The sequence below is a fragment of the Larus michahellis genome, chromosome 1 (genome assembly GCF_964199755.1).
Source record: "Larus michahellis chromosome 1, bLarMic1.1, whole genome shotgun sequence".
Taxonomy (NCBI): domain Eukaryota; kingdom Metazoa; phylum Chordata; class Aves; order Charadriiformes; family Laridae; genus Larus; species Larus michahellis.
This window is the reverse complement of record NC_133896.1, coordinates 212,744,914-212,772,316: the sequence shown is the minus strand read 5'-3', so window position 1 is coordinate 212,772,316 and position 27,403 is coordinate 212,744,914. Positions and strand designations below refer to the sequence as shown.

Below are 27,403 nucleotides of genomic sequence, written 5' to 3'. Positions count from 1 at the left end.
TAATTCCCCAAGATCCTTTGGTCCAAGATCTCTGCAAAACAAAAACAAAAGGAAAACAAAACCCCACCTCAACATTCTTTGTCCTCACATCTCCTCAGCTGGTTCTTTTCACCCTCCTTGCTGATTCACAAATCTAAGTCCATTGTAATACCAGTGCAAATGTTATCCCTCCAGGACAGTATTTTAGCCATATCCTTACCTCAGTTCCCCCTTCTCTACTGCCCAGTCTGTACAGGGCGGTAAAAAAACCGGGAAGTCCTCACAGGTGTTTCCTGCACTTCCTAGCTCCTGTGATAAGACACAGGATGATTGTTTCTGAACTCTACTTCCAACATCACTGCCGTTAGTCTCTAAGGATATCTTCTAAATGTCCTTTCCATCACTCTTTTTGAAGGAGAAAAGATTCCACTGAACACCAAAGAATAAGAAAATCACAATATCTTCCTTGAAAAGTGATGGATAATATTTTTTTTCTTGAGATGTTTACATTCTTGCCAACGACTAGGAAGTCGGTTCCTGTGACTGTGTTTAAAGTGTTTGGACGGGGCTTTAAGCAACCTGATCCAGTGAAAGATGGTCATGGCAGGGATGGTGGACTAGGTGATCTTTAAAGGTCTCCTCCAAGTCAAACCATTCTGTGATCCTGTGATTGCATCTTGTTTTGTTAATGATAGCCTCTTTGATGGCACAGATGGATTTTCTGAAGTATTTAGGTTGGACGCTCACGACTTCCGTGTGCATATAAGACTTACAAGTTCTGTTCTTCTACATTTTGCTGCACTGGCCTTAGCCTGACAAGGCCTTGCCTTGTCATTGAGGCCTCTATGTGGTATTACATTACAATAAAACGATGGAGATCTGAGACTCATACCATATGTTCTCCTGGATCCAATTCTTACCACATTGTCCTAGATTGGCAGATGAAACTAGCCCTCCACTCTTGCAATGACTGGGAGCAACAGGACAATATCGGTAGCGTTAGAACCAAATATTTTGGGTTAGCAGTATTTTTAAGGCACAGTCCTACTGCTTAGCACAACACAGATCTGTAACCTTCTTATCATTCCTAGAACTGCTTCCCAGGCGCTGATAGAGAGACCGTGCTGCAGCTGACAACCTTCAGCACGCACCCAAGTGTTTAAGAAAGCAGAACAGGTAAGGGAAAATGCTTGTCGCAGATCAGAAGCACAGATTTTGTGTTGCTGAGCCAGCCCATAGAAAGACCGAAACTTCTTCGGCCCGCCTTGTTTGGAGTCAGAGTCTCGATACTGTGGATACAGAGGACTTCTGTGGGCACAATCCCTCCCGTTTTATCTCTTCTCTCATTTAACGGTGCTGGTGCCTCACCTTCCATGCTGGGCAGCCTGGCTGTGCTCCTCTCTCTGGAGCCCTCCCTGTTCCTCATCTGGGGCTCTCTGACGTCAGCCGTGAGGTCAGGCAGACAGGGACACGCCTGTCCCTTGCCCACTCCCAAACACAAAAGACTATAGATAGCTGCTGCAGCAAATGCTTTTCATTACGTACCCCCCTCTCCTCAAACCGCCCGCCCGGCTGGGGGTGGGAGCAGCATGGGGCCCCTAGATGCCTGTGCTGCTCCGCTATGTGTTTTCTGTTATTTGGGGTGAGTTGTGCATTCCTCACAAGCTTTGAATGTGGTGCAGAGCCCCGGGGGAACCCTCAGAGGAGTGGGAGGAGAGAGCGGGCAGGGGAAGCTTGGCCATCACCCCAGGGAAGAGGCACGTCCTCCCTGTGTCAGCCTGAAGATGTCCAAACCAGGGGGAAGTGACAGGTTTATGACAGCACACTCTTCACACACAGCATCCACCCCCCCCCTCAGAAACGTATTTAAAAGCTTTCTACTTCCCACTAGCACAACTTGCTTAGCCAGCCTTAGTCTGGCAAAGCACAGAGCAAGGGGTGATAAATCTGTCCGCTTGTACACTTGGAGTCAGTGCCAGAAAAGTAAAGGAACAATTTCAGATTAAGACTAACTGCGAACCAAGAATAAATGGATATAAATTGGCCATTAATACAGGCAACATGAAATCTGGAGGAGACTTCTAGGTATTACAGCAATCAGGCTCCAAAACGTCCTTCCAAACTAGGAAGGATATAGAAGCAAAATTCCCATTTGCTTCTAAACTGGAGCCTGATAAAATGACGAGTGATTACAGGATTTTCTACCTGTGGCAGCAAGGGTTTGGGCACACAGACCCAAGGATGGCTGCACACCACCTTCTCATCCTTCACCAAGGAAATCTGACAGAAAGACTCCCTCCCCAGAGCACACATGTGGTGCTGAGGACAGGAAACTAATCTCCCAGCTCCCTGACTCCCCCAAAACCACCAGCTATTTGGGTCTGTGTTCTTGTGTTAAACCCAAGAGGCCCGGATCGTGTTTCAGAGTCAGGTCACAGAGCTTGCACAGAAGATTGTTACGGGTATAGAAACGTGGGACTGGAAGGGACTTCCTGGGATGGCTGGATGCAGTGAGTTCAGTGGCCACTCCCCAACTTGCTGACACGTGTTTTGTTCCATCATAATTCTCAGGCTGCTAGCATAATTGGAAATCCTGCAGGATCCGAAGTGCCAGCAGGACGGGCTAGCATTCCCTGTTAAGTCTTAACCTGTAACTAAATTAAAACATCATTTCCAGGCCTGAGAGATGTGACGAGATCAACAAATTAATGAAGAGCTAGGAAAAGGGAGCCTGGAGGAAAAGGAAGCCTTGATCTCCGCAGAAATTGCGCGCACAACTAGAACACAAATAGAAATACAGGAGCTACCATAACGTACTGTATCCTGCGCCATAACTGCCGCAGCTAGGACCAGCTACTTCAGGCATGCCAGGGATCACCTAAAAGGCAACACTAATAAAACACACCTCAGAGAAAAACTTTCTTGTTGATAAAATGCTAGCACTGGGCTAAGGATTGAGCTTTACGGGTCCCAGTTAGAAATATGCATATTGAGTATTCTCTATAAAAGTGACATTTTGAGATTGTAACTTATTTAATGCACAATATACTAATTTGTGGAGTGCAAGATGTGTAGAGACACCAAATAGGACAGTAAGCGTACTACTCGTGACCTCTTACATAGCTCAGGCTACCACGGCTCCTCTACAATCCCTAGTACAAATCCTAAAGAGAAACAACATGAAACACCTCTACCACAGATGCTCCCATGGCTCTGCCTGTTCGTCCTCAACACTGCCAGTTTTTCCCAAAATGCAGGAGGCCACCAGTGCCAGCTCTACTCTCAACCGCAGCAGCAGGAGCAGGGCATGGGCAGAACCACCGTGGGTCCTGCTGCAGAGCTCTGCTCACCGCCGCTGGGCTCTGCACCCCACCAGGGAACTGCACCGTTCCCCAAGGCAGCTCCACACCCTGCCTGGGAGATGGGCACCCTGTCCTGGTAGACAGAATCACAGAATGGTTTGGGTGGGAAGGGACCTTAAAGGCCACCCAGTGCCACCCCCTGCCCTGGGCAGGGACACCTCCCACCAGCCCAGCTTGCTCCAAGCCCCGGCCAACCTGGCCTTGAACCCCTCCAGGGATGGGGCAGCCACAGCTTCTCTGGGCAGCCTGGGCCAGGGGCTCACCGCCCTCACAGCCAAGAATTTCTGCCCGAGATCTCAGCTCAATCTCCCCTCTTGCAGTGGAAACCCCTTCCCCCTCGTCCCATGGCTCCCCTCCCTCATCCAGAGTCCCTCCCCAGCTTTCCTGGAGCCCCTTGAGGGACTGGAAGGGGCTCCAAGGTCTCCCCGGAGCCTTCTCTTCTCCAGGCTGAACCCCCCCAGCTCTCTCAGCCCGTCCTCCCAGCAGAGGGGCTCCAGCCCTCCCAGCATCTCCGGGGCCTCCTCTGGCCCCGCTCCAACAGCTCCGTGTCTCTCCTGTGCTGAGGCCCCAGAGCTGGAGGCAGCACTGCAGGGGGGTCTCACGCCGCAGAGGTGTCCATCCTGCCCGGGCAGCTCCGCACCCTGTCCCGGGAGATGGGGACCGCGTCCCGGGCAGCCCCGCGCCCCGCTCCTGACGCGGCCCTTCTCCCCCCGCCCCTCCGCTTACCGCGCAGAGGCTGCCCGTTGCCATGGCGACGTGCTCCCGGCCCTCCCTCGCTAGCGGACCCGGGTTCGGGACTGCGCTCGCGGCTCCGCCGGGTGCGGCGGCAGCGGCAGCGCTGGCAGCGGGGCGGCCCAGCCGGGACCCCGGGACCGGGCTCCCACGCGGGGGCGGCCGGTCCGGGCCCGTCGCCCGGGGGCGGGACCGCCACTGGGGGGTGGGCGCGGCGAGCCCGCTAGGGGGCGCCCTCCATTGGCACCTCCCCGCCCCTGAGACGTCACCTCCTGCGCCCGGCGCCTCACCGCCTGCGGCGCCCCGGAGAGCGCGGGATGGGCCGCGGGCGGCCGGGCGGCCCGCACCCCGCCGCCGTGAGTGACCCCCTCCGCCCGGCGCCGCCATCCCACCGCGCGGGGACCCGGCCCCTGTGGCGGGTCCTGGCCAGGCTTCGTGGGACGGGGGAAGGGGGAGGCGGAGGCGAGGCGGGGCGTGGGGGGAAGGCTGGGACGCGAACGGGGGCTCGGCGGCGCCGGCGGGAGCTGCCCTTCCCTCTTCTCGGGACCCCCTCGGCGCTGCCGGGTCCCGCCGTCCCGCCCCGGTAGGGCCCGGGCGCTTGTGGGGAACAGCGGAGCCCTGCGCCAGCGCCGTGTCCTTGTCCCGGCAGGTCCAGGGCACCGGCGGCAGCAGCGCCGTTAGCAAGTGCTCGGCGGCGGCGCGGGGCTACATCCAGGACCGGTTCCTGCGGCTCCTGGTGGGGCGGCGGCGGCGGCGAGCCCCCCTCGTCCACCGGTGAGGAGCGGGCGCTGCGCGGGGCCCGGTGGCTGCGGCCGGGCCCGAGCCGTTCCCCGGGCCCCTGCGTTGTCGCCGCTGCTTAAGGCACGGCAGTTTTAAATGCGTTTTAAGGAAGGTAGGCGTAGTGACGGAGTAGCACCCGGCAGAGCGCTGTCCGTCACTAATGTCACCGTTTTACAGCGTTAGTATGATTTTACGTGGCTTACGAGCAAAAATTGAAAGCTTCGTCCCGAGTAAAAAGCGTCACCGGTCTGGTTCCGATCTCCGGTATTCGATAAGATTTGAAAACTAGCGTACCAAAAATGTTAGCGCGTCAGTGGTTTTCTCATTAATTCTCGAGGACGTTACAATTTCGGTAAGGTATTTGGTGGCTCAGGGAAACGATATTATCTTCTGAATCAGTGGGGTCTGACCAGTGGGTCTCCTCTGGAGCTTCGCAGGACACGAGCGTAGTGTTTTAATGTGTGTGTGTAGAGGGTTCCGTGCGGGTACAGTAACGGAGTTTGCGCAATATGAGGCTAATAGTTCAGTGCAATTAAAGTGGCTGTGGATTGCCAAAGGAGTTTCATCCAGGGAAGAACCCCCCAAGCAGCATTCAAGCAGAAGCTTGCAGGCCTATGAAGACAAGTGTTGCTCGTCAGGTCAGGAAGCTGAGCCTGTGCTGACTTGGCACGTGACACTGGCGTGCCAAACTTAAATTCATAGAAAGAGTTATGTATTGGCAACTGTCGACCCTGTCGTCTTGAATTTCGGGATGTCTTAGAGTATCTGGTGGAGTCTTTAGTCCCTGTGAGGCGTGGGGGTGACAACGTGCTTGTTAAAGGGGGTGACAGGAACTGGTAATTCTGGTGGGGGCACCATGAAACTAACAAAGAGAAAGCCAAGGAAGAAGAGGCACCAGTCCCTGCCAGACCAGGCAAGTGGTAAACACTTCCCAGGAGTTAGACTTACTTAGTTCCATTCAGTCAACAACCAGAGAATGAAATTCCTTTCCTGACCTTGCTGCTTTTACTTCTTCTCTTCCCCTCTCACTGCGTTTGCACACACTGACATTCATTTTGTTATACCTAATAGCCCCTTGTAAGTAATTTCATATTGGTACGGCATCTGATTTGGGGCAGGAACTCAGGTATTGGCCACCCACGTTGTAGGGGATCATCCGAACTGTCTGGATTCGTACTTTTTCATCCAGTGAGTATTTATTTATGCGAAGCTGGACAGGTTCGGCTGGGATATCTACACAGTTTCTCTGGGTTATCCCCAGTTTGTTGGTTAATACACTTACTGAAAACAAGAGATCTGCGTTTAGTAACAAGCTGTAGATATGACAAAATCATTAGACGTCTCCCAGTGTAGGTCTATAAATGTGGGTAGAAGCTGAGAGAGAAAAAAAAAATCAGTTTTTTGAAATGGAGGATGCCAGTGCTGGAGAAACGGGGCTCCTGGACAGTGATTACAACCATATTTCGTTCCACAGGGGTTATTACATCCGTGCCCGTGCTGTAGGTCACTGTGTTCAAGACTTCCTGCTGAAGACCCAAAGCCGCCCTAGGACACAGGTGCGTTTTCTTTGTCTGGGTGTATTGGCTGTTTCCACCTTGCGTGTGAAAAGTCGTTTTGGCATCTTGGCATTGCGGTAGCTTATTAGTGCATCTGTCGTGATCCTTTGCCAGAAGGGCACAGAGAATTTGACTGGCACTACTGTGGCTGTCCATTTGTCGCTTTGACAGAAGTATCTGGGAGGGGGCAATACCTACACAAAATTGTTCTGCCTCTTGCAGAAGATTGCCTGATTTTGTCACTCTATAGATGATGTCATTGAATGTTTTTCACACCTTGGTGCTCGGGATGCTTCTGGAGTTGAGTATAACTTTTTCTGATACTTTCTCTGCAGATCGTGTCCTTAGGTGCTGGCTTTGATTCCTTATACTTCCGTTTGAAGGACATAGGTCTTCTGCATCACACTGTGGTATATGAGGTGGATTTCCCAAATGTGGCGTGCCAAAAAGCTACTCTGATCAAAAGAACGAAAGAGTTGTCAGCACTGGTGGGAGATACCGGAGGGGAAGGATTAGGTATGATATTTAGGGAAGGTATTCTAAATACTAAATGTTTAGAAGAAGCAAACATAACTTCAGCCTTTAAGAAGTGACGTATGATGGTAGAGGAACTACAAAGTTGTAGTTGAAAAGCGTGCTCGTTTTCTGAAAAATTTTGGAACAAATAAATCATTGTAAGCATTGGGAGATAACAAGATATATAGCTGCCAGAATGGATTTGTCAGGAGAAGAGTGTATCAAACAAAGTTCAGTTTCTTTCTCTACAGTTTCTGAAGTACTGTGTCCAGCTCTGGGCTCACTAGTACAAAGAGCGTGTCAAACTGCTGCATGTCCAGGCCCTTCCAACCCAAACCATTCTGTGATTCTATGATTTTTCCACTGTGCCCCTTAGTACTTAGCTGGCACAACAATACTTTCAGCTCCACTTAGGTTGTACAGTAGCTTCATAAGGCTCATTTTTTTTTCCTGTCTTGGAGAGGGGAAAAAAAAGTCAGGTAACACAATAACTAATGTTTTATTAGTCAAGACACCTAAGAGTCATACCTTCTCTCCGACCCATGATGCCCATAAATAACAGTATAATTTAGGTTGGAAGGGGCTTTTGAAGGTCATCTAGTCCAACTCCTCGCTCACAGCGGAGTTACCCATATCGGGTTGCTCAAGGGTTTGTCCAGTCAAGCTCTAACCGTCACCAAGGCTGGAGATTCCACCAGCTTTCTGAGCAACCTGTTCCCGTTTTTAACTACTCGCATGGCAGGAAAAGAGTTGGGAATACCCTATTCTCTGTGTCCAGAGGGCAGGAAACGATGGATAAACAAGTCAGTTGTTAGAAGAAATTAACAGGGAACACTGTCGTTTTTGTCTCCAGTAATGGATGCCTTTCAGAACAGCGTAGATTAACAGTTCTCAGGACAGGTATAATTGTTGGATTGCACTGGTACAGAGACATAGACCAGATGATTTCTAAAGGTACTTTACAGTTTGCTTTGTTTATGATTTGGTTGTGGTTGAAACAGGTCAACATGCTATAGCTTATGATATTCTCATGGAGTAAAGAGCTATGCCATGATAATGCTTACAAATCGTAAATTGGAACTTATTTCTGAGAACAGTGATCTGTGAGACTAGTCCTGGTGTTTGCAGAGAGCTGGCGTGTGCTGGTTCAGGATTCAATGCCATTTTACAGAAATCTATTTAACAAACAAACCAACCCCCAAAAACTTGGGAATGGTTTTATGGTTGTGAGGCAAAGCATTCAAATCCTATCAAAGCGATGGTACTTTCTTAGCCTAAACTGAAAGGTCTATAACAGAGAGCCATTAAGATTCGATTTATGGTTCCATTTAGTAATGGGGATTTCTCTTGAATTTTTCTTCAGAAAAATTGAGTTGATGGGCACAGACGTGTGAGTGATTACCTGCGGGCTTGATTTTCCAGTTTGTCCCTTTTGGTCTCAGTACTGCCATTATTTTGGTCTCAGGTGGCCAAGAAGGCCAACAGCATCCTGGCCTGTATCAGGAACAGTGTGGCCAGCAGGACTGGGGCAGTGACCATCCCCTTGTCCTCAGCACTGGTGAGGCCCCACCTCGAGTGCTGTGTCCAGTTTTGGGCCCCTCACTACAGGAAAGACGTTGAGGGGCTGGAGCGTGTCCAGAGAAGGGCACCGGAGCTGGTGAGGGGTCTGGAGCACAAGCCTTGTGAGGAGCGGCTGAGGGAGCTGGGGGTGTTCAGCCTGGAGAAAAGGAGGCTGAGGGGAGACCTTCTCGCTCTCTACAGCTCACTGAAAGGAGGGTGTAGCGAGGTGGGGGTCGGTCTCTTCTCCCAAGGAACAGGTGATGGGACAAGAGGAAACGGCCTCAAGTTGTGCCAGGGGAGGTTTAGGATGGATATGAGGAAAAAATTCTTCATGGAAAGGGTTGTCAAGCACTGGAGCAGGCTGCCCAGGGAGGTGGTTGAATGCAGACGTGGTGCTGAGGGACATGGTTTAGTGGTAACTTGGCAGTGCTGGGTTAACGGTTGGACTAGGTGATCTTAAAGGTGTTTTCCAACCACAACAATTCTATGATTGCATCAGCACTCTAGTGAGATTGTGTCATTTTTGTCTCCCAGGGGTCACTACCTTTTCTGGAGAGGATTATAAATTATTGGGAGTGGATTTATCAGAGCTATCTGAGCTGGAGAGAGCCCTGGAGGAAGCAGGACTGGACAATGAAATCCCCACCCTCTTCATAGCAGAGGTGGTGCTCACCTACATGGAAAATAGCAGGTCAGTTGACTTATTCTCTGTTAGCTAGCCGGTAAAATGAAAAGAAGGAGCTTCTTTGTATGTACGTCACCCAGGGCTGAGACACCCGCTGTCTTATAACTAAAGCCTCGGGAACTCCGCAGGAGTCCCAAAGAGCTCCTTACATCATAAAATTGTGATGGGGTAATTGATGTCATGTGACATCCTAAAAGGGAGGAAAAAAAGAAGAAGAAAAACCCCGAACGAATGATTTTTGAGTTTTTTGCTCTTCTCATCCCCTGAATTCTCTGCACAGATGGGGGATGAGATGTTCAGAAGTCCCCAGCACAGAACAGGCTGCCCAGAGAGGTGGTGGAGTCTCCGTCTCTGGAGACATTCCAAACCCGCCTGGACGCGTTCCTGTGCCACCTGCTCTGGGTGACCCTGCCCTGGCAGGGGGTTGGACTGGAGGGTCTCCAGAGGTCCCTTCCAACCCCGGCCATTCTGTGATTCTCTTTTATGTATCACCTCTGTCAGGATGCCTTAGTGGCGTGCTTTATGGTGTTGCAGGAAGATATATTGCCTCTTCCATATGATAGGTGGGCTCTCAGTTATTTAGTTTCCTATGCACAATCTGTCTGACAGGTCAGATGCCTTGATTCAGTGGGCAGCGGAGCATTTCTCTCAGGCGTGCTTTCTGCTGTATGAGCAGATGCACCCAGAGGACCCCTTTGGACGTGTCATGCAGCAGCATTTTAGCCAGATGAACTCTGCACTTAATTCTTTGGCACGGTACCCCGATGGCGAGGCACAGCAGATGCGCTTTTTTGAAAAGGTGAGTGCCTGCAGCTCTAGGGCACACATGAAGCATAATTTACCCAGGAAAGATGGTAACGTTAAGTAATTTTGGATGTCATCAGCTGTGTCAGTTACGGGTTGAAGGAAACAGGGCCGAGGCTGAGACACTGCCTTCTCCAGTAGCATGACTAATAATTTGAAGGTCCTTCCAACCAACTTGCAGCGTACTTTCTGGTGTGGGATTAAGGCAAGGTGTGTTCCTCTGAGACTTTTGATCGAATAAATTAAGTTCCTAAGAGCTTTACAGGTAAGAGACCTATCCTCCCCAGATTCTGGGCTGCTGTTGTTTCAGCTAGACGGTCTTATAGGCTCAAGCAGGTGTTTAAATTAGGGTCTTTTATTTTCTTGTGGGAAGTGAGTCTCTGTCCTTCTAGAGGTAATAATTTTGGGGGATTTCTGTTTTAGGGCTGGACTGAATGCAATGTCATGGATATGAATGAGTTTTTCACCTGCTGTATTCCAGAAGATGAGCAGCAAAGAATGCAGGCTCTGGAGCCTTTTGATGAATATGAGGTAACCCTCTTTTATTCTGAACACCAGTGACCTGGCTTTGATACGATAAGGTGTCTGCAGTTTCTTGTGGTCACGGTTTTGTACAAGAGCTGCTGAGGTATAGGTGCTCACGTAGGTAGAAAGGATCTTGAATCACACTTCGTTAACGCAGAGCCCACAGGAAGCTCCATGTGAAGTATCACTGGAAGACGACTCTCTTTGGGGTTAAAAAAGCTTCTTGTTCCTCAGTGAGAGTTCTCTCAGGGAGACAGTCAGCATCGCAAACTAGCTGGCGGTATAAAAGATGTTGTAGATGCTAAAAGTTTGCATGGGTTCAAGGGGCAATTATTTGAACGAAAGAGAAATCTATTGAGGATTACTGAACACACAAAAATACACCCGATGTGAGATTCCTGACGGCAAATGGTTGGGAGCATTCCTGGAGGGAGTAGATGCACTTGTCCTGCTCTCTTGCGTTTCCACAGGCTATTACTGTTTGTCATTGTTGGAAACAGGTTACTAGTTTCAGATCTTTTTTGGTCTGACTTTGTACAGCTGTTCCTATATTAACGATTGAAATTTAACTATGACCCTATTCTTTGCTATTTTTATGTTAATTGCAAGCAAAGTTTGCAACTATTTGAGGTCTAGAAGGGAATTCAAAGATACCGAGTAATTTTGAGATAGATGTCCTGTAGGATACTTAGTAGAAGTTTCCCTTTTGCTTTTGTGGTTCTCTGTTTATAATTCTCTCTAGAAATCTAACAGTCTGCAGTATGAAAACAATTTAATGTTCTTGGAGTTACTTTGCCAACCTGCAGGATCTGCTCTGCTACGTGAATGCAAAAGCGATAACCGAAAGATGCTGGCAGATGTGCAAAGCGGTGTAGAAATGTCTACAAGAGTTATTGTAGATGAGGGCAATTGCGCATACAATGAGAAAGTAAAGACTTTTTATCGTTTTCCTCATAGAGGAGGGTAACGTGTACTCAAGTCCAAGCTGAAAGACGTGCATTGGAGTAGGACATGTGATAACAGATAGCTCTACAATTAGCCTTTGAGATAAATTAAGATACAGGTCTTACTAGAAACAAGCTTGATCCCCAAATAGTGGGTTCTTCCATTTTCAGTATTTACTTTAATTTTTTGATGTCACCTTTCAAAAGATGCGTTTTACTTCTGGTAGAAGTTGGGACAGTAATGCTAATATTGTGGTGTCTTGTGCCTTTTAAATTCATGTTTACGCCCTCTAGTCATGTAGTCGGCTGAATATATCCCACCCTACGGGATATGTTGGGATGAACATACCCAGTTCCCTAATGTCTGTAAAAGCCAGGGTGGACTCTAGTGTTGCTACTGAGTTCCTTTACAGTCCTCTTGCTCGTGCTTCTGCCTCTGAGTGAGTCCAAGGCCAGACTGGAAATCACGTTTATGTATTATGGGCCAGCAGAGACAAAGTGGCCCCTTTGAACATTTGTGATTTCTTTGGGACCGCTTAGATTCCGTGACGTTTAAGAAACCTTAATCCCTCTGGTATACAGCCCTCACTCTTTTCTGGGATCAGAACTGTGAAGCATAAAGGGAAACTGATTTAAAAAAAAAAAAAAAAAAGTTCGTCATGCAACTTAAAATTAAGCTATGGAACTCCTTGTCACAACATGTTACAGACAGTAAAAGTTTATGTGAGTTCAAAGAGCAACTGGATAGGTTTATGGATGAGAAATCCATCAAAGCTTGTTCAATACAAAGACGGAGGTTCTTGCTTAGAAAATCTCTGAGCCGTAAATTTTTGAAGATTGGGGTGAAGAAGGTATTTACACACTGGCTCTTTCTCAGATTCAACTTTAGTCTTCTGATTTTGGCCACTGTTGGAAACAGCGTTAGGCTAGATTGGTCTTTGATTTGATCACCTTGGCCATTCTGAGATCCTTACTACCTCTTGCTCTAAGATTTTGAGGGACGTTGTTTTTGTTTTTTTCTTTGGGCTTGCTACAGGAATGGCATCTGAAATGTTCTCATTACTTTGTCTTGACTGCATCAAAGGGGATGGAACCTTCCTGGACTCCATTGTTATCCAATATGACAGGTACATACTGACTAGTTCTCATAGTATTCTTTCATCTTTTGCAGGCTTCTCTGAGAGATTTTAGGAGACAGTAAAACCCTGGAAGGAGCAGGTGGGATGCTGCCATCTGAGTAGCTTTCTCCATCCTTCTAACAATGGTTCTGCTGTCCGTAGTGCGGCCAGGGCCGTGTCCTGACTCTGGTGGTTCTGATCAGTTGCATTCTTTCAGCTTATTGAACTTTCCAGCCTGAACGGCTCTTCCTTCTGGGTACGCATGGGGCCCTCCTATGCGTGGCTGCAATGCCAGTCCACCCTGCTGCTCCGCCTATTTTTGTGATCCCACAGACTCTCCCTTTTCAATTTATTCCCGCTTGCCTCCATACATGGCTCTCTAAGCCATTGTATCCTTCCAGCTCCCAAGAGGTTGCTGTGTTTTACCTACTGCACTATCACAGTATTGTTCAGCAGAGCACTCGGGAGCGTGTCACAAAGTTTGTGCTTTGTTTTGTTATCCCCTGTGTGTGGAATTGGACATGTAGCATTTCTGTTTCTGAAATGCTTTTAAATCTGTATGCTGCTTTTTTTAGATGGGAGAAAAGTGGTACAGCTGGGGAAAAGCCAAGACCAAGACTATGTTTCCATGATAAAAAGGACTTGGCAGCAGTAGCGGTCCAAGAAATTCCTGCTTTTGGCTGCTTGCTTCCTTTTTCAGTGTGGAAAGCAGAAGGCTATTTTTAACCTGTTTCACATCACTAATCTTGTTTGCAGCATAGCACCACAGGTAGTTCCGTCTGCAACTGAAAGTCGAAATCTGTGTTCCAGGGAGCAGAAAAAGCAGCTGGAAAAGGATAAGGCAGGATGGCATTCCCTAAGCCAACAACGCCACCGAATCCATTGTGTTGTATCCTGATTAGATCTGAAAACGTGTAATGAAATCGAAGCTGAATGAATGTGTGTGTGATCAAATATACTATGCAATTGTCACTGGTCCTTATGTTAAAACCTTAAAGGCTCCTAAATGCATAGGATCTATCCTTACGTTAAAAAAAAAATAAAAATCTGAGATTTGCTTAATTGACAGTAATACAGTGAAGACACTTCATTAGAGACAGAAATAAGGTCTCTCTGCTGCTGACTCTTTTGTATTAAAGACTGCTAGGAAGAGCCTTCAAAGTCTGGTAAATTATCCACGCTTAGATATTTTTTACTGGGAATGACAAAAGGTGTGTCTCAAAATACCAGTACATGCCCCCAGATATCCTCTCAAATAGATTTGGGTCCCTGTTCGAGAGAGCGCAAGTAAGTACTAAGTCTTCCAAACAGAGCATGGTAATGCTAATGTAATTTTCTGTAATGAAAAAAACCCTCAGTCTTAAAAAGATCCGTCTATAAAAAGACGTTTAAGCCTAAGTAGGTGAAATTTTTTACTTCATCAAACAATAGAAAGTAGGATCTCGTACTAAGCAACATTCAGTACAGGCAATTTTTCTGGGTATGGCATACAAAAAAATAGACTGAGAGCTGCTTCTCCTCCACCTCATCATCTCTTATAACACAAGAATAAGGCACTTGATTAAAACAAAGACAACACAAATTCAAAGCTGATTGAAAGAAAACAATTTGTACAATGCGTAGGTGAGATGGAGTCCTGTGCTGAACTCTTTGTTTCATACTAAGGGTTATAGTACTTAGAGAGAAGATATTTAGATAACTGAAAATATTCTCGTATAATAGGACCATTGGAATTAACAGAGGTTATTCATCATGCTTTAGAACTTTATTTCAGTGCTTTTGGGAAAGCAGGTTCAAAATCTAGGAAGGAACTTTGACATCCAACTTCCAGGCGTTTGTCCTTTTTCTGTTCTTTGCTATTTAAGTAGCCAAATATTGTCTTCGTCAGAAAGGTGCCCCCTTTTGAAGGTATTGCAGTGATTCCTATCTTGCGACAGCAGTTTAAGACACTGCAGTCTATTAGCCAGTCTTACCTCCACCCTGTGAAAGCAGTCTCAGAACTGTGTCAGGAGTTGGGGAGCAGTAAGCAGAAGTTGAAAGTTGGCACAGTGGTCCTTTAAACCATTACAGCTTGATTTCTAGGGCATGTCAGAGTGTCTGTGTGCTCTGTCAACTTGCTTCGCAGTTTTTTCTTCTTGAAAAGCTGAACAGGCTTGCTTAATCTCTCATTTAGTAGTTCTTGGTTCTTGTTTGTGCCTAAGTTCTTTGGTTCTCTTTGGCTCACAGTTCCTCATCGTGATGGTCCCGTCAGGACGGCTGGGAGTATCACTGCGGCAGCGTGTCCAATGCACTCTGAAGTTTCTGGCCTGAGACGTTATGGTCACCACTCTGTTCTTCTAAAACCCAATGTGATTCTCACCACTGGAGGCTTTGGGGAGGAGGATGGACATCACTGCCGTATGAGAAATTTTCATGTGCTAATTAAGCATGCAGGCTGCTGGAAAGCTGGCTATGTGAAAAAGGAAAATCCTGATAAAAGATGGGGTGAGTTCCCGTACCGACGTCAACTTTCAGGAAGATGTTTTTCTGCTAACAACAAAATAACATCTCATGGAAAAGTGGTGTCACAATGCAATTTTGCAGGCAGGCAGAGAGATCTGAAGGTTCTGAATGCTCAGTGCCGGGTCCTGCACTTGGGTCATATCAACCCCATGAATGCTACAGGCTTGGGGAAGAGTGGCTGGAGAGCTGTCTGGCCAAAAAGGAGCTGGGGGTGTTGGTTGACAGGCAGCTGCATATGAACCAGCAGTGTGCCCAGGTGGCCGAGAAGGCCAAGAGCATCCTGACCTGTGTCAGGAACAGTGTGGCCAGCAGGACTGGGGCAATGACCGTCCCCCTGTACTGAGCACTGGTGAGGCCCCACCTCGAGTGCTGTGTCCAGTTTTGGGCCCCTCACCGCAAAAAAAGACCTGGAGGTGCTGGAGCGTGTCCAGAGAAGGGCACCGGAGCTGGTGAGGGGTCTGGAGCACAAGTCTTGTGAGGAGCGGCTGAGGGAGCTGGGGGTGTTCAGCCTGGAGAAAAGGAGGCTGAGGGGAGACCTTCTCGCTCTCTGCAACGCCCTGAAAGGAGGGGGTAGCCAAGGGAGGTCAGTCTCTTCTCCCAAGGAACAGGCCATTGGACAAGAGCAAACGGCCTCAAGTTGTGCCAGGGGAGGTTTAGGATGGATATGAGGAAAAATGTCTTCACCAAAAGGGTTGTCAAGCACTGGACCAGGCTGCCCAGGGCAGTGGTGGAGCCGCCATCCCTGCAGGGATTTAAAAGCCGGGCAGACGTGGTGCTGAGGGACATGGGGTAGTGGTGGGCTTGGCAGTGTTAGGTTTATGGTTGGACTCGATGATCTTAAGGGTCTTTTTCAACTGAAATGATTCTATGATTGTATAAATTTCATGTGAGGAAGACCGATGTGAACCATGATGTTTTGTATCTCTACAGATGGGCGGTTGTACCATACTGTGTCATGTCTCTCGAACAGTCTGGCCCTGGTGGTAGGAGGACGAACATCCCCATCAAGTGCAGGCTTGGGAATGTTGTGGCTAAAGTTTCCTGAAACCTGGAATGCCTCAGAGCCAGATGACATTACAGTGGAGCTTGTAAGTCTGCAGCCTGCTGCTGAACCAGCTGCTTTGCGTTGGAGACACAGTACAACTGAAGTAATATTCAAAGGTAAAAAGCCTGGAGAGAGTGAAAATGGCTGTCCGTATGTGGAGGTGTACAAATTGCAGAATATATGGGGCAGTTCTGTCCAGACAGCGAGGTCTAAAAGGCAAATTGTCATGATGTAGTCTTACTTCTTATGTAGTACAGGCTATACAGTTAATGTTGGTGCGTTCTATTCCTTTGTCTGAAACAATAGCTTTTTGCTGAACGTTTTGGAGATAATATTATATTAATAGATTAATCACCATTTTAGAGAATCCAATTACGTTTCATTAAGATTTTGTGCCAGTGGTGATTTTTTTTTTTCCTGTGCTTAAAGACTTAAAGCTTAAACTTCATTTGAATGTATTTTTCTTACTGTATCTACCCAGTTCTTGTGCCTTTTTTGTTTGTCAAGTCCAGAAGTACTTGTGAGAGGCTTTACTAAACCTGACGAAAGGGAAAGACTGAGCAATCTCAGCTGAGTTTCCTGAACTGAGCAACTGAATTGATTTATCCAACAGTTGAGCAGGATTTCAATTATCTGTGCCATTAATACATGGTTGATTTGTTACAGAACCTATAAATCAGGTACCATGGGATAGTGACTTTTATTACAGATGAGCTCCAATCTTGTTAGTTTTCTAAATGCAGGGCAGGAATCAAAAAAAAGAGGTACGATTGTATAGTGCTTAAAAAAAGCTTATAATGCACTTTTGAAAGTGCTACAGCATATACTTGCAACTGCAATTTGGTTGGTTCCCCTCTCACAAACACACCCACCTACGTAGGAAAAGATTCATTTTCAGCTGCTCCTGTTTAAGCTGCAGGATGTGGCCGGGCAGGCATAATGACCAGCAACCCGTTTACATGTGACTAGTCCTTTTTATCCTTCTATCCCTCTGTCTCCTTGTGTTTGTCCCTCCCCAAATCACCTAAATCCATCCCTTTTCCTGCCTCTCGTTCCTCTCCTGAGCATCCTGTAATAAGTCTTAGGTAAACCCCAAATGCGTTTCCCCTGCATCTTTTAATGTGCCCTGTACGCCTAGGCAAGTACCCCCTCGAAGGTGCTACAGAGGGTTGCTCCCGTGCACTCATTTTGATGGGTTTCACGGATGGACAACGGGGCTGATAGTTCTCCTGGGACAGCCCTGGGAGGAGCCGGGACAGATTGTCTGATTCTATAAGCGTGTAATTGGGGTTCTCTTGCCTGCACATCTGTCACTGCCTCTCTATGCGTGAGGAAATTAAACTTCTATGGCTTGCTTGCTCTCCCGGGATGGGTCTGGAAGTGGCTGAGGCAGGATATTATTTGGGTTCCCCCACTTTGTTTTGCCTCTGTGCTCCTCTGTGGGTGTGCCGGTGAGCTTTTCAGCACGTAACCTAGCAGTGCTAGTGCGTGAGGCTTTGTAATGATAAACAAATGCTTAAAAGAAGAGCAAAGCAAATGTTAAGAACTCTTAGCGTTATGGATTACTAGTAAAGGAACAAAAAACAGAATGGAGAATACTGTTCTGCCATTATGTAAATCATAGAATCGTAGAATGGTTTGGGTGGGAAGGGACCTTAAAGCCCACCCAGTGCCACCCCCTGCCCTGGGCAGGGACACCTCCCACCAGCCCAGCTTGCTCCAAGCCCCGGCCAACCTGGCCTTGAACCCCTCCAGGGATGGGGCAGCCACAGCTTCTCTGGGCAACCTGGGCCAGGGGCTCACCGCCCTCACAGCCAAGAATTTCTGCCCGAGATCTCAGCTCAATCTCCCCTCTTGCAGTGGAAACCCCTTCCCCCTCGTCCCATGGCTCCCCTCCCTCATCCAGAGTCCCTCCCCAGCTTTCCTGGAGCCCCTTGAGGGACTGGAAGGGGCTCCAAGGTCTCCGCGGAGCCTTCTCTTCTCCAGGCTGAACCCCCCCAGCTCTCTCAGCCCGTCCTCCCAGCAGAGGGGCTCCAGCCCTCCCAGCATCTCCGGGGCCTCCTCTGGCCCCGCTCCAACAGCTCCGTGTCTCTCCTGTGCTGAGGCCCCGGAGCTGGAGGCAGCACTGCAGGGGGGTCTCATGCCGCAGAGGTGTCCATCCTGCCGGGCAGCTCCGCACCCTGTCCCGGGAGATGACCCTCACAGCCAAGAATTTCTGCCTCAGATCTCATCCAATCTCCCCTCTTTCAGTTTAAAGCCATTACCCCTTGACCTGTCACTACAGGCCCTCATAAAAACTCTCAGTCTTTCTTATGAACCCCCTCTAAGTGTTGAAAGGCCACAGTAAGGTCTCCCTGAAGCTTTCCCTTCTCCAGGCTAAACAATTCCAACTCTTTCAGACTTTCCTCATAGGAGAGGTGATCCAGCCCTCTGATCATTTTTGTGGACTTCCTCTGGACCCGGTCGAACACATCCCCAAGTCCTTCTCGGCAGGGCTGTTCTCAGTCCGTTCATCCTCCAGTCTGTATCGATACTGGGGATTGCCCCAACGCAGGTGCAGGACCTTGCACTTGGCCTTGTTGAACTTCGTGAGGTTCATATTGGCCCACTTCGCAAGCCTGCCAGTAGAAAAGACATTAAAAGAGGCTTTGAGATCTCTTCTTGACACTTGAAATATGGTAGTTTCCTTTTTCATATACCACATAATCCCCAGTGGTAACTGGAATTGAAACCTAGGGACATAATCTGTTCTGGAAGATTGATTCTTTGAGATCATTTATGGCTAAAGTTGTTCATGCTTGATCACACCAGGAAAAGGTTTCAGAACTTCCTCTCTGAAGGATAATATTTTAATTCTGGAGCGTTATGGAGCAGGATCCCTAGCTCTTTATCCAGGAGAAGCACCTCAGGAGAAATGTTACTCTTCTAGTAGCAGCTGACAGTTGGTCGGAAGCTCTGAATAGGTCTAGAATAAAGCCCTGCGATGGTATGCTGAAGGTTTGTCTAGTTAAAGATATTGCCTGTAAGGGGCAAAACCTTTGGCAGTTGTTAGCAAGTCAGCGGTGGCCTGAGTGGAACACAGGAGGCAAAAGCTGTCCTTTCTGAAGCGATTTCATTCTCCACCAGCTGGCAGGGAGTTACTGAAGGGAAGCACCAGGGGAATTGTTAAGCAATTGTTAGTCTAGTCTGGAGCATACTTTGAATTTGTGGAGCGGTGTTTGATTAACACCATAATGTAGTTTAGAGTTCAGCCTCCCGGTCAAAATTTTCTATCAAAGAAGCGAATGCTAAATGGATAAATAAAATGTTATAAATAATACATCAGGTTTTGTCTTTGCCAGACTGTATCGTATCATCGCATTCTTGCCTTAATTTTGCTTTGCAGCTGAAGTAAGTGACGAACACGTGTGTTATTTGCACAGTCCATTATGAAGCAGTGAGCTGACGGGGCATAGTGCAGTTAGCGCACATCCTTCACATCTACCCAAAGCACTTCTGCATCTTTCGTACCTCCTTTTTGAGGCTTCTCCGGATTAACTCCTACAGACATAAATTATCAGTATGTCCCTTTTGCATGACCAAATACACATTCTTGTTGTTTTACGAGGATTTATCTGTTTTCATGGGATAAATAGATGTCATTGCGTTGCAGGGTTTTCTAATTTTATTAGTTCTACGGGTATAATCTTTCTATTGCTTAAATTTTCATTCCTGAAGTCCGTTAGGTATTGAAAAAACCCAAACCACTTTCTTCTTTTGGTTTTGAGACTACAGTGCATGATTTCCATTTAGACCCTAAACATTCAGAAACCACATAATACAAGTGGATGGTGGGGGTCTTCCGAATGACCACAAAGATGAAGAATACAGCTTCTTGGTAAAAATATTTAGTCCTCCGTGTGTCTTACAAAAGATCTAGATACAGGAGTAATTCCTTTATCTATGAAACAATTTACCGCATTTATTGCTGAAGTCTGGAAACGTTCATCAGTTTGCAGGATGTCTTAATATAAAGAGCGTATAAAACTTCTGCCTGACTGCATTAATTTCTGTCTTTGGTCAGCTTCCCTTCTGTGCCAACAGAAATTTCTGGGTTTGTGACATACCAAATTCCAACTTCTCTTTCCATCTGTCTTTTTCCGTAGGTGAGAAGTACCTGTTCCTGTATGGTGGCCGCTCTGCTATAGAGCCTGTGCTAGGGGATTGGTGTTTCCTGCACGCTCAAGAACTTTCCTGCGTTGTGGTAAGAACTTAGGAAGGCCCTGGGGAACAGAAATTGCCTTCACCTCATAGGTGCATGCTGCTGTATTGGAAGCCCAACCAAGCCACAGAGGTATTACCATATTAAAGCGGATGGCACTGGTAGTACTGCCACACTGCACAGTGATTAGAGTTCGAGCTAACTTCTAAACACCTTGCTATTTAGTGGACTGTGGTCTTCACTGAATACTTGAGGTTGGAAGGGACATCTGCAGACCATCTAGTCCAGCACCCTTGCTTAAAGCGGGTCAAACTAGAACAGGTTGCTCAGGATATTGTCCAGTTGAGTTTTGATTATCTCCAAATACAAGGCCCAGTGCAGGGTCCTGCACCTGGGTCAGGGCAGCCCCCGGTCCCAGCCCAGGCTGGGGATGGAGGGATGGCGAGCAGCCCTGAGAGAAAGGCTTGGAGGTGCTCGGTGCGAAAAGCCGGCCATGAGCTGGCACCATGTGCCGGCAGCCCAGAAACGCCCCTGCAGCCTGGGCTGCATCCCCAGCAGCGTGGGCAGCAGGGCGAGGGGGGGGATTCTGCCCCGCTGCTCCGCTCGGGAGAGACCCCCCTGCAGTGCTGCCTCCAGCTCTGGGGCCTCAGCACAGGAGAGACACGGAGCTGCTGGAGCAGCCCAAGATGGGCAGCGGAGGGGGAAGTGCTGATCCCCTCTCTGATGACAGCAACAGGACATGAGGAAATGGAATAAAGCTGCATCAGGGAGAGTTCAGATTGGATGTTAGGAAAAGGTTCTTCACTGAACGGGTGGTTGGTCAGTGGAACAGGCTCCCCAGGGAAAGTGGTCATGGCACCAAGCCTGTCAGAGTTCAAGGAGTGTCTGGACAATGTTCTTAGTCGTATGGTCTAGTTTTTGGTAGTCCTGTGAGGAGCAGGAAGTTGGACTCAAGTATCCTTATGGGTTTCTTCCAACTCAAGGTATTCTCTGATTCTATGAGTCCATGATTCTCCTCTTGAGGGTGACCAAGGTGGTGAAAGGTCTTGAGAGCAAGACTTGGAGTTTCGCACTCACACACACGCAAGGTTCAGGGAAAATACAAATGCACTGGTTCCTCCTCCAGCAGCTCCAGGCATCCAGGCACGCATGGTCTTATTCCAGCTGCCGTTCTGAGATTCTCAATTGATTCAGTTGCCCTGGTCACCCAAGTAGTTGCATCTGGGACATGCGCAGGTCCTGTCACCTGTGGTGGTCTTGTCCCAGTTGTCTGGCCTGAGATTTCCACTTGTGCCACAGGCCCAGGGGTGCTTACATCCCCCGTCTAACTCCAGTTCATGTCCCAAATTCACTCACACTGCCCCCCTCCCCAGTAGCTGACCCTCTGGAAACAAAGTCTTTGAGAGCCATGAAGATATTCCTAAGACCTGTGTCCCCTCCAGCTCCTGATGCTGAGACCCTCACTTGCTCCAGTGGCTGGCACAAAAGGCCCAGGAATGCTTCCCCCCGGCGCTGACTCCGTTTGCGGCTCCGTTTTCACTAATGCTTGTCTCAGCAGTGGACAGGATGCACTACAGCTCCGTAGAGGCGTGCAGTGAGAATGACCAGACCGCATACCTTACAGGGCAAGATTTTGAAGGACTTGTAGCTATTGAGTCTGGAGAAGGTTCAAGATAGAAATAAATCTCCAAATATGTAAAATATAGCTGCAGAGAGGGTAAACAAATTGTTCTCCATTTTTACTTTGAGTAGTACAAGGAATCTATAGAAAGGGCAACTTCAATTGGACACTAAGAAAAGCTGTTGATTTTGAAGATAGTAAAGTGCCGAAATAGACTGCTTAAAGAGGTGAGGAGTTCTTGTCACTGCAGACTTTCAGAAACTAGTAAATAACCATCTCTCCAGATGATAATAGGTAGAGTTGAGTTTGCTTTAGGAGAAAGGGATGGACCAGATGGCCTCTAAAATTTTCTCCACAGCTTGTTTACTATGATACTCCTTTAAACCTCTTATATTTTTTCTTCCTTTAGGGCTTGCACTAAAGGTTTTATTTCTCCATATTCGTGCTGCAGTTAGTCATTTTATCTTGTTCTGTGGTTTGAGCCACTGATCACCTGCTTTGCTGGTCACTGCATTAGTCCACACGTTTGTAAACTTGTGGTTCTCAGGTGCATGTCTTGAACAGAACGCAAATAAAGTTACCTCTAATCAATGTGCAGATGGGAATGATATTAAATGTACCGAGGGCTAGAGAAATATTGGAAATAGTGTAAGTGGAAACACTTCTACTTAGCCATCCCTAGAGGAACATGTGTAGGTCAGGGTTTTTTTGATTGTTCCCTAGCATTCTTACTCTGTTCCCCTCCAGCAATGGTTCCTGTCGTATAGCCAGAAAGAATGTTACATCCCACAGGGCATGCAACAGGAAGAGCTCATTTAAGAGCCTGGACATGAACAAGGCACTTAGCTTGGCAAACTTCAGCCTTGGACTTATGTTTTCCTAGATTCCTGTTGAGGGTCCAGTACCGGAAAGCCGTCACTCTCACAGTGCCTGCAGCTGGAAAGGAGGAGTACTAATTGCAGGAGGTCTGGGAGCAGCTGAGCAGCCCTTAGGTTCAGTTTTCTTTCTGAGGGAGCTTGAGCGTGGCTTTCAGTGGCAGACGGTAGAGACACATCCTCCTCTGAGCCCGAGGTAAGTCAAAGGCATTCAGCAGTGAATCTTTGGCCTGTCTCTACCAGCCTCTTACCAATGGAGTTCAATCTCGTTTTGAACTCACAGGTATTCACATACTGCACATGTGCATGACGGAAAACTTCTGCTCGTTGGTGGGGTGTGGATTCACTCATCTTCTGTGCCAGGCGTCACTGTCATTGACTTAATAACTGGTCTGTGCTTGGACTATACGATTAATGTGGTAAGTACGGCAATTTTTCTTCCAGTGTTGTCGTGAAGGAACATGGTAACTTTAGGGCTGTTTCCTGAAATGGAGTAGGGAATGCAAAGCAGGCAAATCTGTGAGTGGAGTAAACATTCCCTCTTTGAGGTAGAATCTAATTTTGAAGTGCTTTTACCAGCCTAGAGAACATAATAGTGTTAGGTGAGGGAGAGTCTGAGTGTGCAGAAGACTGGAGGGCACGGAGCTGCTCTGTTCCAGACAGGGGAGCAGAACTGAGATGGGCACAAGCATGGTAATTTCAGGATGTCTGTGGAAGAAGAGAACAGATCAAACCAGAGCCTCAGTTAGTCTTTTTGGAGGTCTGTGGTGTAATTGCATTAAAAACTTCATGGTGGAAATTGCTTTGTGCTATAGCTGCTGCCTGAAGTACGAGGAGAAAACAGCATGGAAACACTGGAAACTCCACTTAAACATAAGCGAACATTTTACTGTAAGGGTGACTGAACACTGAACGGGTTGGTCAGAGGGGCTGTGATGTCTCCATCACTGGAGATATTCAGAACCTGAGTGGGCGAGGTACTGAGCAACCTGCTGTAGTTGAGCCTGCTTTGAACGTTGGACTAGCTGATACTCGGAGGTCCCTTCCAGCCTCAACTATTCTGTGATTCTGTTCTGTGATTTGGTGAAGAACAGTCATACAGGTGATGTCACCTAGCCAGATTTTGGCATACTCTGGGCAAAACTTAGTCTAAATCTGTAAGTAGCCCTTGCCTGTGATAATACTGCCTGGAGTACAAGAAAGACATGGATCTGTTGGAGCAGGGCCAGAGGCGGCCACAAAAATGGTCAAAGGCTTGGAACACCTCTCACAGAATCACAGAATGATAGTGGTTGGCAGGGACCTCTGGAGACCATCCAGTCCAACCCCCTGCCAGAGCAGGGTCACCCAGAGCAGGTGGCACAGGAACGCGTCCAGGCGGGTTTGGAATGTCTCCAGAGACGGAGACTCCACCACCTCCATGGGCAGCCTGTGCCAGGGCTCTGCCACCCTCACAGGAAAGAAGTTCCTCCTCATGTTTAGGTGGAACTTCCTATGCTCAAGTTTGTGCCCGTTACCTCTTGTCCTGTCGCTGGGCACCTCTTGTGAGGACAGGCTGAGAGAGCTGGGATTGTTCAGCCTGGAGAAGAGAAGGCTCCGGGGAGACCTTACTGCGGCCTTTCAGTACTTAAAGGGGGCTTATAAGAAAGATGAGAACAAAGTTTTTAGCGGGGCCTGTTGCAATAGGACAAGGGGTAATGGCTTTAAACTAAAAGAGGGAAGATTCAGACTAGATATAAGGAAGAAATCTTTTAGACTGAGGGTGGTGAAACACTGGCCCAGGTTGCCCAGAGAGGTGGTGGATGCCCCGTCCCTGGAAACATTCCAGGCCAGGCTGGATGAGGCTCTGAGCAACCTCATCTAGTTGAAGATGTCCCTGCTCACTGCAGGGCGGGTGGACTAGATGGCCTTTAAAGGTCCCTTCCAACCCCAACCACTCTATGATTCTATGAGAAAGCTTCCGTTGCTTGACGAGTTTTGATTTATCTTTTACATAAAGAAACAAATTTCTTTAGATACCTGTACGTATGGATCCTGTCCTTGGTGAAGCTGGAATCTGCGACTAGTCTGTGTTTATAATGGGCAGTATGGGTGCCTCTGCAGCATTTTCCTGAGGGCATAAAGCATGAAGTATGCTTAAATGTAGTTTCATTTTTTCTTATTCTCTATGGCAGAAATTATAAGTGACATAGTATCCTTTGCATAAAACGGGCTAATCTTTTTGGATAGCTGTGAGCATGGGTACAGTGATAATAAAGTTGTATCTAAAAGAATAAAACGTCTTTGTTTACGTTGAATAAGTGGATGCAGATGGATTGTTAGCGGCCTTTGCTTATGAGCTGTTTGCTTTGACTTAGGCAAAACTCTGTAGGCTTTTGAACCTACGAGAACTGTGCTAAAGTATTGGTAGTACTGTACAGCGTGTGTGGATTGGGCCCAAATTCTGAAAGACTGGAATTGTCGGTGATTTTCCGTGCAGTACTGGATACTGTTAGTATTAGTGCTTTGATAACGTACGTTGGAGGATGATATCACCAAAAGCATTGGCTGGCAGCTTTTTCTGTGCTTGAAAAAGCCATGGAAGTGTTACCATGGGTAGATCTCTCTCTTAATCGCTATCCCTTAACCTTTCTCCAAGAATATAGATGAGGGTACCCCATAAAAGTTGCCTTCTGTTGTGCGCATTTTACAAGGGAAGCTTCTACAACCTGTCCTCTTCAGATTCCAGTGGCACCAAGAATAACTGAATTGCCAACACAACAGTTTTGTTACTGCTGCAGTCTGTTATCTGCGACGTGTGTCTCCAAGGTTCACCCTCCTGAGCTTTCCAATATTGGGGGTCATCATAAAAGAGCTTCTCTTACGATTATCAGATATACAGGTTATGAATCAGATACTTCTCGGACCTCAGATGTATAACTATATCCCAGGACAGCTGTCCCCTTTGTGGTGAAGAGGGCACGAATGTTCATTGCTTCTTATATAAGAACTAGGAGACATCAAAAGAAGCTGGCAGGCAATATGCTTCAAAAGACTGCTTCATATGAAACATAGGTAAGCTCTGGCACTCCTTGCCACAGGACACGAATGCCAAAGGTTTCCACGGATTCAAAAAGTAACTGGCTGTATTCTGCGAAGAAATAACATTAAGGTTCAGGGAGTACAAAGACATTCTTTCTCATTAAAAACCAACGAACTGCAAGTTGTTGGATGGGCGGAGTATACTAGAGGAGTATATCGTAGTTTCCTTGTTCCTGTGTTCTCTAGCTATTTCTGCCCACATTTGTGGGTGGTGTAGTGGACTAAATGGTCCTAGACGGGATCCAGTGCAGCTGTTCTTAACTTTCTAATGAAGGTACCATATGAAATACCTCTACAGCATTGTATGAGGTACACGTGTGTCGAAGTCCTGTATGTTCAAAATCGCCTTTCCTTTTTTAGGAGCATCTGGAGTGGCCATTAATGCTACATAATCACAGCAGTGTCTTTCTGCCAAATGAGAAGGAGCTGTTGCTTATTGGTGGTGGTGGGAACTGCTTCTCCTTCGGAACGCACCTGAACCCCGAGCCTGTCTTGTTGAGCCTCAGCGATATCCTGGCCAGCCACTGACTGGGACCAAACCGGACTGAACCTGTGGTGAGACATCTATTCGCTTGTAGGTCCAAGAGCAGCAAAATGTTTCACAAAGGTTTTGCGTCCAGAAGGCTTTTGTAAAGATTGGATTAGGAAGGACCAGTTACGATGACAGTTTGCATACCTCATCTGTCTTTTTTGTACTGCTCTCTGTGTTGCTGTAAATAAAGTATCTCAAAAGTAGCTCTGTGGTGATGGCAGTAGTCCTTGGAGGTGAAAGAAGGAACAGTGCCGTGTTCAAAAGGGACGTGACTTTGCACAGTGCTGACTTAGAGGTGCAGTGAAGTCACGGAGTCAAAAAGCCATTGGAAATGTTCAGTCAAGCATAATTAAATAAGTGAAAGGAAGTGTATCACAGGTCATACTTGAGTGTTTCAAAAGGTCATGTCTAATCTAGGTGTGATTCTCGTGCTCCTCTGATTCCTTTTGCCAGCAGCTCAGACCCTGCAAGCTGCGGCCCTTGCTTGTTTCCTCAGAGGGTAATGGCGTACCAAAGAGGGGCAGGAGGGAAGCTACATGAAATCACAGCTCAGCCTCATTGCTAGCATTTGAACTCTTCTGTGCTTGGGAAGGTACCATGGTGAGGAGACTGTGCTTGGAACAGCGTTTGAGCACAATGTTCAAACTAGGATGATGTTCTCAAGAAGAGACATACGCTTCTGTCTATATGTATTTCATACAGAATGACCAAATTAGTTCAGGGAAGTTTTTGTTTTGGGGAAAGCCCCATGGAGAACTGCTAGACAGAGACTCCCTGGAGTATAAACTAGAAAAGGAGAAAACAGTATCTCTAAAGTAGTACCAAAATTTGTTGAGACCGCGGATTGGGGTCATACGTGAAGGCATCCAAAAATCACACTGCCTTCTGAATTCTTCAGTGAGGTGTCTATAAATATGTGAAATTAAGGAGAAGGTGGAATAGCCTTGGTGGCTCTTGATGGCCTCCGCTGGCTGCGAAAGGGGCA

General features: G+C 47.5%; 2 protein-coding genes across 4 annotated transcripts in view; one reads left to right on the top strand and one right to left on the bottom strand.

Annotated features, from left to right (window-relative positions):
- DCHS1 (dachsous cadherin-related 1) overlaps nucleotides 1–4,412 on the bottom strand; it is a 78,330-nt gene extending 73,918 nt beyond the window's left edge. The window contains exon 1 of the mRNA XM_074571611.1: nucleotides 4,068–4,412. The gene's annotated coding sequence lies outside the window, so the exon portion shown is untranslated. The remainder of the gene's footprint in view (nucleotides 1–4,067) is intronic.
- Nucleotides 4,331–26,621, top strand: LCMT2 (leucine carboxyl methyltransferase 2). Of its 3 annotated transcripts, XR_012585088.1 has the most exons (15): nucleotides 4,331–4,429; nucleotides 4,723–4,847; nucleotides 6,328–6,409; nucleotides 6,745–6,925; nucleotides 9,020–9,176; nucleotides 9,780–9,969; nucleotides 10,398–10,505; nucleotides 12,480–12,570; nucleotides 14,788–15,045; nucleotides 15,994–16,224; nucleotides 20,254–20,351; nucleotides 22,814–23,001; nucleotides 23,089–23,224; nucleotides 25,444–25,859; nucleotides 26,247–26,621. XR_012585088.1 is itself a non-coding variant. In XM_074571625.1 (14 exons), the coding sequence occupies exons 1-14, from the start codon at nucleotides 4,391–4,393 to the stop codon at nucleotides 26,412–26,414; spliced, it is 2,052 nt and encodes a 683-aa protein (XP_074427726.1). In that variant the 5' UTR covers nucleotides 4,331–4,390; the 3' UTR covers nucleotides 26,415–26,621. The 3 variants fall into 3 exon arrangements, 1 of the variants encoding a protein (XP_074427726.1); XR_012585087.1 differs by having other exon boundaries at nucleotides 23,089–25,859; nucleotides 26,247–26,370; XM_074571625.1 differs by lacking the exon at nucleotides 25,444–25,859.
- Nucleotides 26,622–27,403: the final 782 nt, after the last annotated feature.